This window comes from Patagioenas fasciata, chromosome 3 (assembly GCF_037038585.1).
Source record: "Patagioenas fasciata isolate bPatFas1 chromosome 3, bPatFas1.hap1, whole genome shotgun sequence".
Classification (NCBI taxonomy): domain Eukaryota; kingdom Metazoa; phylum Chordata; class Aves; order Columbiformes; family Columbidae; genus Patagioenas; species Patagioenas fasciata.
Window position 1 is genome coordinate 73,785,290 of NC_092522.1, and position 21,819 is coordinate 73,807,108.

Below are 21,819 nucleotides of genomic sequence, written 5' to 3' on the forward strand. Positions count from 1 at the left end.
GCCAATAACCATTTGCCATCAACATAGGACTAACACCCACTCATGGAAAAAACAAAACAAAACAGGGAATTTTTGAAGGAAAGTCGTTTCCATGGTGCTTAGGTACAGAATCTTCTTTGAACCTGCTTGTGTGAGCGGTGGTCTGGTTTCTGTAAACGCAAGTCTCAAGGGTGGGCTCCTGTCAGATTCCCACATGCCTTGAGCTCAGACCACAGCCTGCACCCGCTGGTATGCAGATTTCTGGAATCACAAAAGGTTGAGGAGCTCCATCTCTGAATACTTCAGTCCTGTGTAAGACTGAGTGATTAGAAGTTCCTGCATTGAAAGTTACAGGAAAAGGAGTAAGTCAGATTGGTGCAGTGCAGCTGCATAGCTCCAGCATCTGTGGCCAAAAAAAAAAAAAAAATTAATCTTTTTTTAAAACATTTCGAACCCTTGGGAAGAATTGAGTGTTTTAGCAGCTGATCAGAGAAAGGGAAGAGTAGAGTTTGCTAGCATTGGTCCCAACAGCTGCAGAGCTTCAGTCTTCTCTAGTCTGGCCCTCCACGAACACAGAGGATTCACATGAGTTTATGAATGTTAGAGCTGGTACAGGGTGACAGAAGTGTTGCTGCCTAGAAGGTAAAATGCCTCAGTTTCAGGATTATTTATATCTGGTTTGGACCTACCCAGAGAGGCAGTTGCCCTGTATCTGAGCAGAACTTTGGATACCTTAATGCTGAAGGTTGTTTTGTTGTTGGTTTTTGGTTTGGTGTGCTTTGTTTTTGTTTGTTTTTGAAAGTGCTGGAATGATTGATCGGTAATAGGGAGGCTTCTGGGGCCGGTGTTCCCACTGCAATACGTGAGCTGTGTTTCTGAGAGCGTTTGAACTTCTCTACACTCCCTTCATTTAAAGTTCACAGCCTGTGGTTATGCAGAGGATTAATAGTAACAGCTGTGGGCTAACAGGATTAAAACTGTCTTAGCATATGAGAACATCAGTGATAAAATGCATCTGGTATGAAGTCTAGGATTGTATGTAAATAGTAAATATGTTTCTATGGTGCTTATCTTCTATTCTGCTTGTGACTGCTGGGCTGTTTTCAGAATTTTTGTTTCTGGGTGTCGTGAGGTTAATGATATTTTCAGAGAGGCAGTTATGTGAAGAAGTCATGTGGGATCTACACAGCCTTAAAACATTTGTATGGTGTGTTTTGTTGGCAAGGTTTTATAATGGGGGAGAGTTTCATGCTTTGCAGAGTGAAAAGAAAAAGCTAGTTACGCTCTATGCTAGTGCAGCTCTGCTTCATCACGGATTAATTTGTCTCACCTTTTTCCTGCAGGGATTTGGTATGGTAGGGAAAGGATTATGAAAGGAAATATGGTAATGTAGCTCAAACTATATTAGAAGTTCAGAAATATTTTAAAACATTTACTCAGGCTGTAATGTTTAGTTCAGGCTATTGAAATCCTGCCTGTGAAGGAAGGCACTGCTAAGTTCCAGTCAGCCACAAACAGAAAATCACTTAGTGCCGTCAAGGGATAAGTGACAAATGGATAAGTAATTTCAAAACACATGGGGCAAAGATATTTTAATAGATCTGTCTAGTAAGTAATAAGGTCATAAAAAATGAAAAATTACTTCTGTTTGTAGGTTAAGACAACTCACAGTAAATTATTTTGGTATCTGTGACCAAGCATGCACAGAAGTCATCAAGGTTTTCTATTTTCTCATATGGTTATACAAACTCTTGGGCTCATATAAGGTCTGTTACAAGTTAAAAGCAGATTATTTTACCTGATCTTAAATCCACTTCTTTCAAAATAGGTGTGAAGCTCTGTGTTTGTAGTGTCATCATACAGACACCAACCAGAAGCGTCCAAAGTCTTTCAGTGTTACGTACTCCTTTTCTATTTGTACAAGCTTGTTCCATGTAGACAGTAGAATGGAAGAGGGAAGCCTCAAAATCACCTGTGGTGATATGGAATATTTTAAGACTTGCGATGGAATCATGTAAATACATTCAGTTGCTCTGTTTTTATGAATTGCATTGACTGAATTGTTCTAAGGTACTACCAAATTGCAACTTGTTTATGCGGTTTTTCTAGTCATTGTTTTTCTTTCTATATAAAAAATGTGGAAACATAAAAAAGATATTCTGTAGGCATGCACCATGTCTTCTGTAATGTGTATAGCTTAAAAATTTAACTTGTAATATATTCATTATTTTTGAAATACTTGAATTCCTCTTGTAAACCAGATAATTGGGACACAGTTGGCTGATGATTAGCTAGGACAATGTATGTAGCTAAGATACTCCCTTTAATTGGGTTTTTGCACCTTATTTTTCCTCTTAAAATTTACAGTTGACATATTTTCAACTAATGCATCTTTTGTGTTAGTTTATTGGGTATATATTACATATTTTGTACCCTTAGAGTAAAATTTCCAAGATGCTCTTCTTAAATATGACCCTCTCCAAATTTTAAAAAATCAAACCAACTATGATCTATTTTTCTGTACTTTTAGAGGATTTACTTTTCCACTGTGTGCACTGGCAGGTCTTCTCCCTTGGAAGTTAACCTGCGTTTGCCATTTATCTTATCTTAAGATTGGCTTTAGTCATCTCAGTTCAGCAGCATCATTTCCAGAAAAGCTGATCATACTGGATGCTTAGAGGTGAAGCTTTGAGAAACAATTTCATGCTTGCATGCAAATATGTCCTGGAATTAAAAAAAAAAAAAAAAGAAAGAAGTAAAAGGGAAATTAAAGGAGTGCACAAAATTGCTTTTAAGCTTACTGAGCAGGTTGCTGTGTGTGTTTCTAATGGGTGCTGACTGTGCCATTTCTGGGGTCCATTTTTGAGGTGCCCATCGCTCCCTGGAGAGCACAGCGCATCTCGCGGGCTCTAACATAGGCTGGGGCCCAGACCTGCCTTCTCTTTGCCCTGCTGCCATGCTGGTTCAAATGCAGTCATGGTTTAAATAGTGATATAATTAAATAGTGATATAATAGTGATACTGTTTCTGCTGCACACTGGCCAAGCCATTGGTGTAAGAGGTTAATTCTGGCTTGGTATGCAGTGCTGTATTTGTCCTAGGGGTAGAGAACATCTTATGTAAAGCAGTTGAGGAGAAGGTCTTAAGCAAAGCAAAAGGAAAGACCTTGCAGGAAAGCCGTGCTGACTATCTTACACAATGAGTTTTTCTTCTTAAGTTCTTTCTGCTCCCCTTGATTTGTAAATCTCCTCAACCTGTGTCAAAAGTCAGTTTTGGCAAAAAGAGAGGGGCTGAGCAGAAATCCAAGTAAAGATGTCGGTTTTGTTTGTTTTCGTTCTGCTTTCTGTGTGCTTTTTCCTTATTATACTTCTGGCCCTAGGAGCAAATGACAACAGAAGCTTTTCTCAACCTCCCCCCAACTGATATAGTTTTACAGTCATATTTCCACAAGTTTTGTTTATTGTTGCCAATTGAGCAGAGATCCTTTGGGATATGCTTAAGTTAAAGTTATTATACGTGGCAACTGTGGTTTAATAGTTCATATCCTGATGAGACTCCAGTTCCAGTGGTAAACTAGACTAGTTGTGGTTTGGCTGCTGTGGGAAAAAGTCCACAGCTAATGTAGATCCAGGGTAGTCTAATAGCATTGTTACAGTCTTCTTCAGTATAAGTCTTAAATTCTATGGTTTTTTTAATCTCTATGCCATTCTCTTTCCTTTCTAATAAAATCTGTGTATTACAGGCAAAAGCAGCAAATTAACAATTTACATCAGAGAATAAGGGAGAATGAATTACGAGCTCAACACGCAAGACTGAGCCATCTTGCAAACTGCGAAGAACCTTATGTGACTAATTTGCAGGTAGGATGGATATTTTACTTTTAGCAAAGCTTTCTGTTGGCTAGTGACTGACACCTGAAAGCATGTTCAGAATTTACTACAGGCTAAAATGTAGAGCTTTTGTGATTATTGATGGTGGTGTAATTGTATAGCTGTGAATTGCGTGGAGGAGAATACCCTGTAAGCATTGTAGTTTACTTTACATTTGCAAAAATATAAGTTACATAAACAAGTATGTACATAATGTTATGAAATCTGATAAATATGGAGTAAGAATGTGGAATTGTGACACTGTAAGAACAAGGGTTTGACAGCCTGACTGTAGCACAGTTATACAGGGAGGTATTAGGAGAAAGTAGTTTTAATAAGAGTATCTGAAAGCAACTTGATGGAATGTTTTCTGAAGAGAAGGAGGTGCTACCCAAAGGGGTAGTTAGATTGTATTGATAAATAGATGAAAGAAGTGTGTGAAGACAGACTGGTGGAATACTTTTGCAAAACACGTATCCAAAAGGCAATGCAGAAAGAGACTATTAAGGGCAGATTTGCAGAGAAATAGCTTTTCTGTCCCTCTTTTATTACTTTATCTTCTGTCACTAACACTGCACCGGGATGTCAGCTGGTGTACTACAGCATGACATTAATTATGTCGTTAGAATAACACAGCTGTGCATCAGGTGGCAATCTGGTTTGTGTGAGACAGGAGAGAAATTAGAGTAGAGCCTTGAAGTTACATACTCAAAAACTTTTTCAGACATCTAGGAATCTGGGTTTTGCTGCTTCCAGAAGTTCTTTTATGAAATATTTTAAAATTCTCTCCAGATTAAGATGTTTAAAAAATACTGCAGAAACTGAAGTTTTAGTGTACATATCTTAGTGTACCACAACACACTTTAAATAAAGCAGTAGGTGCATTCGTCTTTCATAATTCAAAGAGTTAAGAAAGTTTATAATATATTGGAATTTCTACTTGAATTGTGTGCCTTCTACAAGATTCACTTGCAAATGCAAATCTCGTGTGATGGAGGTTTCAATCTCTTAATGCTTTGCTGAAGGAATGTTACTAGTTAAAAATACTGCCTGTGTAATTTCTTTAAAGATACCAGTTGATGTTATTAAAAGAATGTTGAAGCTGAAAGCCTAATAGAATGCATCTCCTTTTTCATCCCAAGTGCAGCTAATTTCCATTTTGTGCTTTTCTGTCTGTGGGCAGTGGAGGTAGAAGAGTAATACTGAATTGCATGAAATGGAAGGGGAGGAGGGTTTTGGTGTACAGGCCATAAGCTAGGAGGCCTGCCTTCTGATTGTAGCTGTATTCTCAGGCTTGTCCCCATACCCTTCTGCACCTCAGGTGTGACAACTCTAAGGTTTTAGTACTAATGTTCTGCTTTGGAAGGATCTTGAGACTGGAGCATCTCTTACTTTATTAAATGGCAATGGCTATATTAGAGTGCTTTTCTTCTTAGAGGATGGTATGATAATGCAATAGCAGTGATGTCTTTTGAAAACACTTTTTGTTTGGATTTTCAGGGATTTCCTTTGGAAGAAAGGTCATACCTCTTCCATTAATCTGAGGGGAAAGTGGCCCCACAATATTCATTAGCTTGCGTTGTGAATGTAAAGGTGTCTGGCTTCTTTACTTTTTTTTGCTCCAGATTCCTGAAATACATGCTATTACTCTGTATTTTAGTGTTTGAAAATTGAAACCCAACCCTTCCTGACAGCGGAAGAAAATGCAGAACTCTTTTGTGCTGTGCTGCCTAAGCATATGGTGGTATGCGTGTGTGCATTTGTATGATTATATTATTTCTTTTTTAAGCAACCACAGTATGAGAGCACATCACTGCAACCTCACGTTTCAGAAAGATCAACATCCCACCTTGAGGAGCTTGAGCGAAAGATTGCGGCAGAGAATAAGGAATTACAACTCAGTGAATTCGTAAAACAGATTTCAAACAAATCTAGTGAGGAGAAAAAGAAGATGGAGGAGAAAGTAAGTGTCTTTCGTGTTCCAGATTTCCTTGTGACATTGTTATAGCAGCATATGTTTTATTCACTAGAAAGAATCTTAGTATGTGGGTTGCTGAGCTGTTCTCAAAAGGTAACTAGAGTGTCTGTGATAGAAAAATTGATAGTTGGTGATTGTAGGTATTGGCAATGGATAAATCTGAACTTGTAGTTAATGAATCCTAAAAAGGTATCGGTTAAACATGCCTTGAAGAAAAGCTGCTAAGCTCTGAGAATTCATGTAGCTTAAAGTGTTTATTATTACAGTAAATAAAGTATTATTTAAAACCACAGAGTATGAAAATTAAATTTCTATTTTTAGCATGGCCTGTAAGTGTGGGCCTCATGATTTGAGATGCACTTAGAGCTTGTACGTGCCTACTCAGCAGGAGTGATTCTCTTGTAGTTTTGCTGGGATGTGCAAAGTAGACTTTAGTCTGAGACAAGGAAGGGACTTAGATGGCTGTGTTCTGGGCAGGGCTTTCTTGACAAGGGGTTTCTTTGACTGCTGCTTCCTGTCTCTGCTTTTACTCAGTGTGTAGGCGCTGCTGCAGCCTGATTCACCCCTTAACACCCTTCCATTCTGTTTGCTGAACAAAAGGCTCTCAAGGAGAGAAAGGACAGCAAGGGGGGGGGAGCACGTATTTTGGTAATAAAATCAGCGCTGTTCTGTTTGAAGGAAGACTGTGGAGGGATGAAGGAGCTGTGCACCATTCCCTGTGGATGCTGAGCCTGGGGATTGGTTCTCTGCCATTTTGAGTTCTCTGCTGTGCTCACTGGGAAAGCAGCCCAAACCCAAAGGCTTGGTGTCCTGGGTCAGAGACAAAAACGGAATTTCTGTACTGATGAGGGGACAAAAACGGAATTTCTGTACTGATGAGAAGGATTGTTGCCAATAGCTGTGCTAGGGTTGTTTCTGAGCAAATGCCTGACTTTGTGGAGAAGGTGAGTTTTTTCATCCCAGAACCAGATTTGGCCAGGGAGTGGGGAAAATGGTGTTAACATTGAGGTGAGAAAGAATTCCAGCCTTTTGGTAGTCCTTGATTTTGTGGCCCGTATAGAAGGCCATCTCTGGAAGAAACTTTCCAGATGTTATTTACTTAAACTTTTCAGTAGGTTCTGTTACTGTTGCATTGACAGTGTCACACATTTATTTCTCAGTGAGATGGGTTTCTGTAGCACCAAAATAAAAGTATGTTTTGCATTTACTCTAGTAGACAAGTGTTTGTTATCTGTGGATTGCTACAACTTGGTGCCGGCAATAGAGATACTGGTTTTTATGAACTTGGACTAGAACTGGAAAATGCTCTTTTTTTTCTGCCTTCCCTTCCCCTTTTTTCACCTAGGCAATAAAGCGAAGTACAATAAGTACCAGGAGTGCAAACAAAAATAAAACAATAGTGTAAAAAAAAAAACAAAAACAAAAACAAAAAAACCCCACAACAACAACAAAAAACCACAGACTTTTCCAGACTGATGGGACAATTAAGAAATTAACCCAAGAAGAGCTGGAGCCAAAAATCTGACTTTTATAGTCGTGCAATTACATCAGAGATCATCAGAACTGAAGAGTGGCTTTCTTAAAGCATCTTTTCTACAGGCATCTTAAGCCCCTGGGTTTAAGTTGTTCTCCAGGCCAGAGGAAGAAGAAGAACAACTAAAATATTTCCTTATCATTTGTTGCATGTGAACTTCCCTACTGATGAAAAAGTAAAGAATATTTAAACTGTTGAATTGTAATGTTTTTATATCACAAGGTACATGGAGTGTTCTGGGCAGAGGTGAAAGAACTGTGCCTCAAAGTCACGTGTGGGTCAGTGACTTAGAACTGCTGGGATTAATCATTCTTTGGTTTTGTTTTCTGCAGTAACCAACCATTTCATGCAGCTGAGAGTACAATTCTTGAAGGCTGATCAGCATCTGCTTCTAAAGCAGGTCTATTTTTCACTGTAGTTGTAAAACATTTACTGTTGTTTTCTTCCAGCTTAAAACTAGAGACCGATTTATTAATAGCCTGAAAAAGAAATACCAGAAAGAGTCTGAGCAAAACAAAGAAAAACAAAGACGAATTGAAACCTTAGAAAAATATCTGGCTGACCTACCAACTCTGGATGATATAGAAGGGCAGACTAAACAGGTAAGGTAAAAAGGGAGTTTGGTTTACATTTTAAAAATACAAGTAAACTCCCTAATATCTGTTGTCAGATCTTATGGTTTCAACACTTATTTTTCCCCATCTGCTCAGGAAGAGAAGTATTTAAATGTTTTAGAAAGCACTGTAGCTATTAGGGATTCTCATACTCAGATAGGTGAAATGGGCCCAAGATTAGACAGAAGGTAACTGCGAGGCTGTGGCCTGCTGTAAGACCTTCTGCTAATGTGACATTGTGTCTGACTAATGTAACCTGTGTTAGCTGCAAATTCTAGAAGAGAAGAACAAGCAGCTTCAAGAAACTATGACTGAGTTGGAAAAGAAGCTCGCAGAGGCCCGATCGCAGTGCAGAGAGAGAGAACTGCAACTGGTGTGTCAGAAGAAAAAAGAAAAAGAGCTGGTCACAACAGTACAGAGGTATGAACTTGGGCTGTGCCCTGAAACGGGTGTGTTTCCCACCCAATGTCAAGACCTAATGTTTACACTCTTAATCTGTTACAATGCTGATGATTTTTCATGACGTAAATCTGTTACTGTGCAGAATGACAATGTAGTGCAATAGGAAATCCGGTAAGATTTTTATTTTTGTCAAATTGCAAGTAATAACACAGAAAAGAGTCTGCCTAGGATACTCTACTGTCTTTTTTTAAAGATGTGGGACACATGCAATGGCATCATAGCCGACTTCCAGATAAAAGATAGAATAAATGTGTGCAGCAAAGGGGCATTGTATAGAAGCTGTCAGCACTCGTATTTGATAACTAATCCTGCACAAGCTGTGGAAAAGCTCCTTAGATATTAGCTGATGGGTGTATCAGGGAAGCGTCAACAGTTTGATAAATTATAGCTGTTTCTTACCTTTTCACTGAAGGTGGGGGTGTTTACAGAGAGATTTAGCTGTAGCTAATCTGCTGTCATTGAACTTGCATAACTATGAAAAAAAAAATGGGATAGAGATCCATGAGAAGATTCCAGATGAGACATGGAAACTCTGTTACTATGGTACATTGTAGATCAGGAGAGCTGCTTAAATGCTTATTTTTTTAAAAAGGGGGGGAGGGGTGAAGCAGGAGGGAATCAGTTTTGATAATTTATGTGGTTGTTACTACAGTTCACTGTCCCTCCATTGGATAAAGGTGCATGCCACAGGAGTCTGAAAGTGTTTCCATGATGAAAGGCAAGCTGGTTGGGACACCTTGCCAGCCAAATTGTTGATGCATTGTTTCCATCTTACCAGTGAAAGGCCTTTTTTCTTCCTGCCGTCATAATCTAGAACAAGATCATTTTGTCTTTTTTGAAAGCCTACAAATAGCTGAGATGGCCTCTGGTTTCTAAATTAGAAAGCAAGATTAACACTAATAAAATGTATTTCCTTTCTGAGAGAGGGTAAGCAGGCAAAGGCTCTGGCTACACTGAGGAGCTGGAGTTGAGCTACAGAGGGTCTGAAGGTTGTGCCCTTGTGTGGGAGCAGCTGGCAGGGGTGGCTGCATGCACCCCCTTACACGTCACAGAGGGCATGAGGGACAGGCCACCAGTCCTCAGTGCAACCTCTGGTTCTGAACTCTGGGTTGAGCTGTACATGCCACAGCGAGAGAGTCTGATTTTGAAGCTCTGGTAATTTTGAGAGGTTTAAAGACTCCTCTGATCTGTGCTGGTGCTGGCTTTGCCTCTCACAGGAGCACAGAGCAGCTGTGAACACCACAGAGCTTTTCTTTGTTCCCCTCTACCTACTCTCCCTACACTGTACTGCTCAAGCTGTGCCTTTTGGGAGATGCAGCACAGAATCTGGCCCATGAGACCATTCCTGCGTGAAGGAATCTGTTCTTGTCAGGGCCATGGTAACTTCAGTAGTTTAGGCTTTTGTATCATTCATCCCCTGTTGGTTTGTTCATTCATAAGGCTGGATTCAGCCTGATATGGTTTTACAGTTCTGGTTGGGAAGATCATGCAACTTTCTAATTTTTTGCTAGAACACACATCTGTTTTGGTTTCGGTCAGTGCATTTAATTTTTCTTTCGTGTTGAACGACAGTTTACAGCAGAAAGTAGAAAAATGCCTGGAAGATGGTATTCGCCTTCCCATGTTGGACACAAAACAGCTTCAAAGCGAGAATGAATGTCTCAAAGAAAAGAATGAGAAAGCCAGTAAGGTGAGTCTGCAAATGATCTGCTGGGGACATCTTTAACCATGAGTCCTGCATTTCTTTATTTTTTTTTTTATTTTAGAAATAAATATCTCACTGAAGAATTATACCCTTGTTGCTAATTCAAATTTCTTTTCAATACCTGTTTCTGTTCATTATGTTTATTTTGCTTGAATTTTCTCTTCTGTCAGAGTTAAAGTCTCTGTCTTATCGTTAACATTTTCAAAGATCCCATTTAAAAATCTATGGCTACACACCTATAAGGTGATTTTTTTTAAGAAGCATCTAAAGAGATTGCAGCTTTTTAAATAGCTCAATTTTATATTCTAGGTCATAGACAATCAACAAAATCAGATAGCTGGACTGCTTTTAGACATGCAGGTAAGGAAGTGTGTACATTCTGTTATTTACTCTGGTTTTAGTTCATAAAGGTAACATTGCTAAACTAGAATTTCATCCTTTTCCCAAATAGGGAGCAAAGGTAGAAATGCCAAGAACTTAATCTTACGGCCTGTAGTTGACCAGTGTTTTTTTGCAGGCTTAAAATGTTGTTGATGTTTGTATGGTTTAGCACATTGCAAATACTTACCACAAAGTGAAAAACTTGCTATGTGGCATCCTTCTTCTGCTGGTCTAGTGGATGTCATATGAGAGCTGCCTGTTTCAAGTGTGAAGACTGCCTCTGTAAGTAACAGTGAAGCCTCCCATCCAACTTTGGGTTTCAGATGATCGTCCAAAATACAAAAAGTGGTATTGATGAAGAGCTTCACTGCTGACATCTTTAGTAGAGACAGGTGCCCTTCTAAACTGTGATGCTTCACATTTCATGTTGTTTAAGCAGGTCCCTGTTGAACTATTTTCTGACACATCACTCACTTTGATACCGTAACTCTCTTGGCGGGTCTTGGGCACCTAGCTTGGAGCCAAGGATTTTTCAAGACAGCAGAGGTTGTCAACTGGGAGTCAGTTGTGGCTTCGTGGATCAGATTAACACAACAGGCTCCTGATGCTTGAAAGTTACTTAGTGACCAGAGTTTGTTGTGGAGAAAAGGAAATGTTATACAGGTAATGGGAAAGAAGGTATGACATGCTCTAGAGAAAGCTGAACATTTAAAAAAAATCCAAACATCTGCTTTCAGCAAATCCTGAAGTCAAATTAAATGCATTCTAGCTGAATTCTTCTAGACTGGCATATCTCCACACTTTTGGCTTCCTCACCCTCCAGAAAGACTGAAGTTACAGGGTTGTCCTTTGAGAAGGTACTTCTGCTTTGGCTCTTTGTATATTAGGTTTGGAAGAACAACAAAATGGTCATAAACAATCAGCTGAATGCCTGCTCCTTCCAAACTGAAAGCTAGCACTCTATGGAGCTGGAACCCAAATAACCAAGAGACAGGGAGCTACTTGCGTACCACTGGCTAAGAGAATGTGCTTTCTTATTTCACTCTGCACACTGGAGCCAAGTTTGCTTATTTGTAGCTGTTGAAAGTAAATAATCTTCCACCATTAAATTTGTCCTTTCTCCACTGTGTAGGTAAATAGCCGGCTTCATTCCTGTCTACAACCATATTTTTGCTTAATTAAATTAAAATGTATTAAATGCCTCTGTAGAGAAGCAGTAGAGGAATTTAAGTTGCAACATAACATGCATCTGTTAACTGAAAAGCAAAATTATTTAAGCTTCTCTTTGTTTTAGGAAGACAAAATTTGTCAAATTAAGATGTTTTCATGGAACAGCTTGTTATGTGCAAAAGTTTGGCCACAGAAAGATGTGGGTTTTGATGTTTCATAATTAAAAAAAAGTTCAAATTGAGCTCCCTTTGAGATCCTTTTCATAGTTTAATTAAGAATATTTACATATCTACTATGTGCATTTATTGTGCTTATAAGAAATATGCACAACTTGCCTAAATTTATTATCACCAACCTAAATATTTTTGGATTTCCTGAACTTTCTGATCTGTTTCTCTTCATCACCTTTATCTTGAGACTAGAGATCTTCATGCATGTTACACAGGTGGCTGTTTTGTGTGCTTAGTCTGAAGTGACTTTAGGGAGCTGAGACTGGGAAATGCTGAGTGGTTGCGACAGTCTGTGAACAGAGGGGTGTTCTGTCATCTGGGACCTTCTCTTCTCCTCTTTTGAGGTATTTTATATAAGGACGGAAAATAAGATTTGAAAGTGGTATTAGCCCTCAACATACTTGTAGACTACAGCAGCTTCTTTGTATGCTTGATGTCCCTTACCTTCCACGTTTGTTCCCTGGGAAGCATTGAAAATTAGTTCATTAGAAACAGAAATCCCTTATCAGCATAGAGATACAATTTATCTTCAGCTCAGAAGATCTCATTTTATTCCCTGTCTTTTGCCATGTTGTAAACTTATTCTTGAGAAGGTATTTTAGTTCACTGGTTTTAACTTGCAAGCTGAAAACGAAGAAATTCTGTTTCAGACAACAGTTTCTATTTGCTCGTAATCATACTGGAATGATTTTGATCTTCCTGTATGGTTTTGCTTGGTTGATTTTTTTTCTCCTGAGTGTCAGGGATTAAAATTCTGGTTGGTCTTGACAAGATGTCATGCTGCACATATAGCATATCTTCAGAAAAATTATGAGAGTGGTGTTTAAAAAAATCTGTATTTACATGGTTAATGTAGATATCACAGAATTAACAGCTTTGGTATGAAAAATACAGTAGAAATAAATTAGGGTGCACAGTGTCTGTGTTACCCGAAGTACATCTGTCAGTCCTGTCCATCACAATAAACACAAACTGTGCCAGGCTGGAAGTAATGCCACCAAATTGTAAGTTTGGAAATCGTATGGAAAAAGTAAGGGTGAAGTATGGATGACTGATAGCACTATGAGCACTGGGGAAATCAGAGAGTTGTAGGCTTGACCAGGCTGGTAAGCATATGTGTTTTTTCTGAGCTTTAAGGTAGCAGAGAATGACAGAAGTTAGGTGTATTTTTTAGAACTAAACACTGATTTTTCACTTCCAGTAGTTCCTGTTACGTGGTACAACTCATGAGCTGAACATGTGCACGTTATTTGGAGTATTCTAGAAATTGTCTTTGGGGCAGTTTGCGCATTCATGTAAATTTAGCAGCAGTTGCAGTTCTGAAAATACACTGGGGAAAGCAATATTTCCTATATTCCTTACCAGGTACACAGAAGGGCTGCACAGTCAAACCTTCAATGTTTGGCATTGACACAAACATGAAACGTGGGAGTGGTCGTACTGTTACATGTGACTGGGGTTCTGGGTGTCCCTGGAGAGAAGCACATCAAACACTCTTAAAATTTGGAGACACTTGGAAGCTGGGAGGGTGTTTTGTGTACCTGTTGTTACTGTATTGCCCTGTTCTCCTTTTCCCAAAGCATCTTCTCTTTGGCTACAGACACACAACAAGAGCAACCTTCAGTCTGACTCAATATGGCCATTTCTCTCAGTAGGGAATGTTTTTTAGAAAAACTAAAGGAGATGGGTTAATGCCACTGTGGGTCGAGCTCATCTGCAGGCACAGCAAAGGAAATGTCTGAAGCAGAGCTATTTCCTGCCCTCACCCGGCCCCGAGTGTTTCCTCTGACGTGGGGCAGGGCCCTCATTCTTCCTCCCCTTCCTCCCACTGGAGTGTGAAGCTGCGACTTCTCGCACAGCTTATCTTTAGGATGCACGTTACCACACCTCTTCCTTTCGCAGGGCACGGTGGGGGTGAACTGAGAAGCAGGTCAAGTGTGTGAAAACAGCTTTAAAAACAAGCAGTCGTTTCTGGACTCTGACTGTTGATTCTTATTACTTACATGAAAATAAGGTGTGGATTTTTTTGGTCCTTATTGAGTATGTGAATTTTAGCACCGCTGTTTTCCAGTTGTGCAAAGGGTGTGACAAAGTACTGGCTTTTCTCACTGTGTGTGTGGTGTTGACCTGAATGTGTTGGGAAATTTAGTCAGTGGCCAGGCCGTTGGAAACTCCACTTGCTGTCAGCCCAGCCTTGCGTCTCTTTGCTTCCTACCTTCTCGTCAGCACTAATAATTCTTACAGCTGGCAAGTCAATTAAATGATCTCTTGGCCATGTGATAGGGCACATACATGGTAAAGGGCAGGCCTCTATATAGACATCTTCTCCTATGTGCTACAGTCCCCAGTGCTGGTGCCCTGAAAGTTCCATTCTTCATATGTCTCAGGAGCAACTTGCACAAGAGTAAATTTGGCTTCTTTTCCAAAGCCAAATTGTTTTCCTAAGGCACCAAAGCCAACACAGGTTGACACAATTTGCTGTGGTTCAGTCAAGTGGGGAGCTTGGATTTTTTTTTTTTTCTTTGAATAAAGCTGCAGAGTCACAGGGCAGCAATTTAAACATCTCTTACTAAAGAGCAACACTGATCTTTCTATAGCATTTTATTGAAGCTACCATATAGAATTCCCTGTGAGACAGTTCCCTGCTTTGGAAGGAGCATCAGTAGGATTGTTCCTACAGAGATTCAAGAAAAAAACATTCTTCTGGGACAGTGTCATTCCATAAATCAGTCAAATGCAACTTCTTCTCCCTCCATCATGGCCTCTGGTCCCACTCTGTGGAAGGTTACAGTCAAACCGTGCCAAGGCACGCACCATTTTCACCAGCGCTCCAGCTGTATTTTGAGCATGATGGGGTCAGATTTGCATCTATAATTGAATTCGGGCAACAGGTTTTATATATTAACGTGCTGAGCTAGGCATGAGGAGGGCACTTTATATGCACTGTGATAGCACAACATTGGATTTGTGAGTAATACCGTTAATGACAAAAGAGGATTTTTTTTTCTTTGTGAAAGCTGAAAGGATCTGTCTGTTTTAAAGCGTCAGAAGTGTATCTAATCACTATTCATTGTTATTAGTATTCAGATAAGTTGGTTTGAATATCCTTCTTTGTGAATTTTGCCAGATGACCTTGAAAGACATATCTACAGATCTAAAAGCCCACTAGTGGAATAAATATGAGTGATTTTAACACCAAAGACACCTGTGGTCTCTCTGAATTCAATAAAAAAATCCACTTTGGAAATATCTCTGAATTTTTCAGTTTCAACTCTGTAGGTGGAAACCGGGGAATTGACAGCAGCTGATTCCATGTTGTAGCAGTTATTTGTTGCTGCTTGTGACTGATCTAGAAGTCAGTCCTGGAAATCTCTAATACTTAAGTAAAACAGCATCCTAGAAACCTACTGCTGTTTTCATTACAGAAACTAGTAATTATTGTATCTGTTAAAAATTATACTATGAACTACAAATAAGTTACTTTTTTGCCTGCTGTTGCTTTTTCAGCACAGTTGAGTTGTGTAGGCTGTTCTGATTTATCTTGTGTGTCGATGGTTTTAAAGAGGTTGCTGCTCTGTATCAACTGTCAAAGACTTTCTTCTCAGCTGTGTAGAAGGGGAAGCGAGTTCCGTGTTGTGAAAGGTTGTGGGAAGTCAGACCACAGTCTTTGTGAAAAACAAAGGCCAAAAAAAAGTCCACTTACAACCTGTAATTGTACGAATGAAGCTTAGCTGTCATTAATTTGCTGCTTATTTAAAGTGAAATAGTTTTGTTAGAATAAGCAATATTGCCTGGTTATTTTAGACTTCATGTATTCCATATTGGAGGAATGCTTTGCATACATAGTCTTTTTGTTTCTAAACAGATAGTGTTTATTTAAAGAGTTTCACTGATATTTGGAATAGCTGTCTTAGTATACAGAGAGCTGTTGGGGTCCAGTTGAATATTACCAGGTGAAAACGGTAGAAAATAAAAAATGAAGAATTAATACAAAAGCAATAAATAACTGAAACTCTAGAAAGTTACTGAGAGTGCATTTTTTGTCAATGCTAATATAAAGTACAAAAATTTTAAGTCATTACCTGTGTTTTCATTCCATTTAGTCTATGCAAGAGACGCTTCTGCAAGAAAAGCTGGTAGTTCAGAAGATGACAAATGATCTTGAAGAAAAAGAGAAGAGTATAGAGCAGTTAAACAAAGTTCTCTCTGAAGTAAGTAAAGACTCTAAAAACCCAACCCCTGACCACACCAGCTGGGAAGAACCTTATAAATTGATTATAACATCTCATGGTAGGGCTCTATGAGCTTAAATACGTATTTAACTGTGCTGGCTGCTGTGCAGACATGTAACAGATACCATCCCTACTTCAGGAAGTGAGAGCTTCAAGAGTGAAGGCTGCTAAGCAATGGTAACATGAACTAGACAGCCAAGTAAGAGCTTTGGAAGGGTACAGAAATATTGACATGTATGGAAATTAATTATGTTTAATGATTTTGTTTGTGGTTTGAACCAGGAAACTTTCTGCTACAGTGCATGCTGCTGCAGACTAACTTTTTCCTTTTTCCTGTTTGTTTTTCACAAAGAACCAAAGACTGATGGAAGAGAATGCTTCCCTGAAGGAACAGATGCGGCAGATGGAGCAGTCCAGGCAGCCAGTATCTGAGAAGATGCCGGTCGCAGACCAGTTGTTCAAGGAGATGTCCCATTGCTTGTTTGACTTGAAAGCACTATGCAGTATTCTCACCCAGAGAGCTCAGGGCAAGGAGCCTAACCTTTCCCTGCTGCTGGGAATCAGATGTAAGTGATTGTTGTCATTCCAATGCTTAACAGTTTTTTGATACACAGGAATAACAGTTTAGCTAAGTGATGCTCGAACCTGGCAGCTGGACAGGCCAGTGTCCCCCCGATACGCAACTTGTGCGTGAAGCGTACTCCTGGAGCTCTCTGGAAAGGCTGGGCTTTTAGTAGACCTGGGCTGCTAAATGCAGGTGACTACACAGGTCTTCATCATGTCAGGAGAGAAGGTAGCTGACTCTCCATATGGACCCAATCGTGGATATGTTCACCCTACTAGAAAAGAGGGGTGTGTAGCCAGGTGTCCATCCCTCCTGAGACACACTGTTGTCACCCTGGGGGTTCACAGATGCTTTCTGTCAAACGCATTCTGCTCTATAACCTCATTATGAGGGAGGTGCGGCGTAAGCAGGCCTGGTGTGGCCACATCACGTGCTTTTGGTTTAAAGCCCCTGGGGTCAAGTGCTGGGACTATACATCTCCTGTTTGAATGTGTGTATGTCTGGTTTCAGGCTGGGTTGAGGGTCTGCATATATTAGATAAGCCTAGTTCTGGGAAAGTCCATCTCCAGTGCTGTTAATGGCACATCTAGTCTTCAGCACGTGCTGAGCTGTTAAACTGAACCAGGAGATGAGAAACACACTCTTAAGGCCAGTCACTACACTTCAGTGTAGTGAGTTGGTGTTAGGTCTTTTCTTTTAACGAGCTTAATAAACTATTACATTATTTTTTTTTTTACCTGGATGTATCATATTATTTTCTGGGTGTTAATCAGAATTAATCAGACTCGTTGCTGAACTGGGCCTTCGGAAGGTAGAAAGGTAAAAGTGTGGCGTCCTGTGCAGCAAGAGCTATTACACACCACACAGACTCATTTGCACTGTAACTCTCTGAACTACTGGGCAGTGCAGCAAATGCTAGTCTTAGAGTCCACAAGACCATCAGCAACCAGCAGGATGGGTAGTGTAGCTTATCTGTAGCACCATCTCATCACCTTACATGGCCCCATTTCCCAGGCACTCCTACCTCTCTCGTCTGAGTGACTGGAAACCTCCAGAATCTCTAGAAAATGACTGTTCTAAGCCAGTTCTTTTTCACTGTTGTTGAGATCTGTTGGACTTCAGCAAGTTTAGATCTTGGTGCAAACAGCAAAGCATGTTTTTCAGAGGCGCAGTGATGGGCTCTGAATTGATGTTAATTTCACACAATACCACATTTTGTTGGCTTTTCATCACACTAAAGCATGATTTGTCTTGACGTAATTGAAGTGACCTACCCCTTATTTCAAGGGGGACTGACTAGTTGACATATTCACAAAGGGTGATTACTAGAGCTTTAACCTCAGGTGTTGTTTTTCACAGCGCTGAGCTGTTCAGCTGAAGAGAATGAAAATTACCACAGCACAGAAACCCTTTCGAAGAAGCTTTTGGACGTTTGTCAGTTACGAAAGGATATTGATGAATTAAGGACTATAATGTCGGACCGTTACGCTCAGGACATGGGGGACAACTGCATTACTCAATGACAACGTTTCATCTAGTAGCAAATGACTTATTAAATGCTACTGTGTCACAGGTCTTCGCATTTCTATTAAGGAGCCATATCGGAAAACTGCAAATAGCGCCGCACGTGCATCTCTCTGAGAATTGTGCATATTGGATCTCGGGAGTCTAGTGGAGAGGAGGGAGTCATCGTTTGAACAGAGTGGTACAAACTACAGGAAATCTTTAAACTACTGAATGTAGGAACAAGCTGTGAAGAATGATTCAGTTGGATGCTCTGCTTCCTTCATTAGGGCTCATTTTATTACTTCACCTAGTTTCTGGAATCAGAGTATCAAAACAGTTGTGCTGCTACTCCTCTGTCCTTTCCTTCATCAAGGGTTTGCATGGAATTATCTGTGTTCTGAAATGAGAGCAGAGGGTTGAAGGACCTAGAGCTGTTTGCAGTGAAGCCAGAGGCTTCTGCAACTGCAGTTCACTCTGGGAACTGCAAATGGAACAATCTAGGAGCATTCACTCTTCAAGTTGCCTAAAAAATTTAATATAGGAAAGATGTTTTTAGCAATGGGTGTCTAGTTTGTTTGCCCAATAGCGGAAGAAAACCAAGTTATAACTCCTTTATGCAGATGGAGTGCATAAATTGTAGGCATATAAAATTGTTTTAAGCACTCTCACATTGCTGTGAGAAGTTTCAATAACATTGAAGTTTGTGACAAACCCAGATAAGCTGGAAGGCATGGAACTGCAGCATAGTATGTGGCTGTCAGGGGAAAAAAAAAAACCAAACAACTGTATTTTAGCATTTGTACCATACTTATTTTTCCCTTATGTCATCTCCATTTTAAAATGTGGCTGGTCTGTGTTCCACACCTGAAGGCCTCTGCTGAGGCTGCAAACCGGGTGTTTAGCATTTGGCAAAATCAGGGCTTATAACAGAATGATTCCACTTAGCAGTGTTAAGTACTTGGTTATCTGAGGACTGCAAAATTTTCCGCATTGTTTGGGAATTCTTGATTTCTCCATTTATGTAGGAAGCAATTACATTAGAAAAATAAGATCATGTTCCGTAGTTTATTAAGTGAGTGTCACCTGGCTGTGCTGTTCCACTCCTGTGGGACAGATGACATAAATGCTTCTAATTTCCTGGAACAACTCTGCAAGTTAGCTGCACAGTTTTGTATGGTGTAAGATAGTATTTAGCTGAAGGAAACAAAAACTTGCAAACAGCAAAACCACTCTCAAATCCCACTGTTAAGGAAATTAAGGGCATCAGTTACATATAATATATTAAAAGAAGGCTGTGACTAACAAATGACTAATGCGCAAGTCAGTCAACTGACCCATAGTGTGGGTAACAGCAGAAATCTCAGAGAAAGCTTAATGGTTAGAACCAAGTCAATTCTAGGGTAAGATTTTTATGGCAAAAGTGTTAATATCTTCGGTTTTCTGATTATATTTATGTTACTAGAAAAAAAAATTGTATAGCAATGTAGACTGGTTACCAGTTTTAACTTGGTGATGTTTTGCTTTCTGTTCATTGTTAAACAGTTACAATTTTTTTACATATATATAATTTAGTGATTTATTTTTTTTTAGCTATGTGGACTTATTTATTTGACAGTTTTCTCTATCCGGAACCTACACATGGACTAATTTGTGAAAAATAGGGTTACTATTTATGTTATTGCTACATGCTGTTTTCAGATAGATTAATCTGACTTTTTCAGCTCCTGTGAGCACTAAAACAGTGTCTAGATGGAATCTCAAGTGAAAAATGCCTGGTGTCTCTACTTCAAGGTAAAAACAAGGGCCATTTTGTTTTGAATTTCTGTGCTCTTTCTGTAGGTTTGAGGATGTGCTTTTACACTAGGGCACAACTGAAGACAAGGATCTTTGCGCACATGGGCTTGCAGTTTCCTGTGCCTCTGACAGCGTCAGCGTTTGTGACCGGGGCCCGGGCTCGTTCCTTTGGTGCGGTCTGTGGCGTTTGGCCCTGAAGGGAAGCAACAGTCTCCCGTTCGTGGCATCCATGTCTGTCAGAGTGCAACAATAGCATTTCAGATAATGAAGTATTAGGGAGAGAGAAGAAACACCTGGGTTGCATGTTGTTATTTCCTTAGATAGAAATGTATCTATAGAAAAATTACCAAGCAACACGCTTTTCTAAATTGGGTGGAAACAACAAGGAGTTTAATAGAGCAATTAGAGAGGAGCAGATTTTTTGAGTCACTTTGAACTGTTAAGCTGGTCACTTGGCTGGTGTCCTTCATGTTAAATGGTGACACTGCACTGCAGAGTTGAGATCAGTAATTTGTATTTGCAAAGCACTTCAGGAGCTTTTATGCTCTTCAAGTATTAGTCGAAAGTCCCTCAGGAAGGAGGTCCCATTTTGTTTGTAATACTTTGATTGCAGTGCTGTAATTTTGCATTGTAATATTTTTATTACAGAACCTGTAATATTTATGTTGACTTTAAAGCACTTGATTTTAAAAACCCTTGAGTTTATCTGCCTCAGTCAAATGACAGTGGAGAGGTAAATGGATGTATGAGCCAAAGATGCAGGCTACCAATTGACTATAATGATACAGTATTTTGCTTTGATTTCTGAAAATCTGGCCTGTTGTAGTAGTAGCAATTACTATATATGCATCAGTTTACAGATGCCACTAAATGGAATAAGCTTTGTCTAAGATATGCATGATTGTTTAATTGGTTAAAATATAGTGTGTGTGGTCTCATTCAGCATATTTAATACAAAGTCGATTAACGAATGTTAACATTGGAATTGCTTAGATTTAGTCATGACAACTTTTTCTGTAGCTGTTGGACAATCTCAAGGGCTGAATAACAACTGCTGGTGAATGGACGCTGTACCGTTCTGGCTGTCAGCAAATTTGTACAGTAGCTTTTTGTATAGTTTCAGATTGAATTTAAACAATCCCTTATAAAATATTTACAGTAACTACTGTATTCAAGAATGTATTTTGAAGAAGACTTGGAGAGCAACTGTCTTTGGACAAGCTATAGCTGATGCTAGGTATTTGCTATATAGAAGTAGCACAGCTCAGTTGCGTGACTGTGGTGTAGGTTGGTGGCCTCAGCTGCGCAGCTCCGTGGTGTGACAGTTGTGTGGCATTGCGGGGGTGTCTCTAACCACCCACTCGGGCTCCAGCGTTCGCAGCTGCCAGGGGCCCTGAAGTCATTACAAGAGCTGAAGTTTTGTCCTTTTCACCTCAAAAGATCTCCCTCCTGCCCTCCTGCCCTCCTGCCCTCCTGCCCTCCTGCCCTCCTGCCCTCCTGCCCTCCTGCCCTCCTGCCCTCCTGCCCTCCTTCCCTCCTGCCCTCCTTCCCTCCTGCCCTCCTGCCCTCCTGCCCTCCTGCCCTCCTGCCCTCCTGCCCTCCTGCCCTCCTGCCCTCCTGCCCTCCCTGTCTGGTTTTTGTTTCAAATGGGGTTTTGGACATGTTTCTTGCAGGGTAAGAGCACAAAGCCAGCAAAACCCTTCCTGCCCCACCTGCTGTCCTGGCGCAGGCAGGCAGGCACGAGACGGCACGGCACGCTGCGCTTGCTCCGTGTGCGCGTGGTTTGCTCCAGTTTTCATT

General features: G+C 40.1%; 1 protein-coding gene across 1 annotated transcript in view; it reads left to right on the forward strand.

Annotated features, from left to right (window-relative positions):
- Window positions 1-21,501, forward strand: part of CEP85L (centrosomal protein 85 like) — a 117,601-nt gene extending 96,100 nt beyond the window's left edge. The window contains exons 5-13 of the mRNA XM_065834542.2: window positions 3,722-3,839; window positions 5,638-5,811; window positions 7,810-7,962; window positions 8,240-8,394; window positions 10,009-10,126; window positions 10,451-10,501; window positions 16,026-16,133; window positions 16,507-16,720; window positions 18,079-21,501. Of these exons, the coding sequence (XP_065690614.2) occupies window positions 3,722-3,839; window positions 5,638-5,811; window positions 7,810-7,962; window positions 8,240-8,394; window positions 10,009-10,126; window positions 10,451-10,501; window positions 16,026-16,133; window positions 16,507-16,720; window positions 18,079-18,242 (1,255 nt within the window). The 3' untranslated portion in view covers window positions 18,243-21,501. The remainder of the gene's footprint in view (window positions 1-3,721; window positions 3,840-5,637; window positions 5,812-7,809; window positions 7,963-8,239; window positions 8,395-10,008; window positions 10,127-10,450; window positions 10,502-16,025; window positions 16,134-16,506; window positions 16,721-18,078) is intronic.
- Window positions 21,502-21,819: the final 318 nt, after the last annotated feature.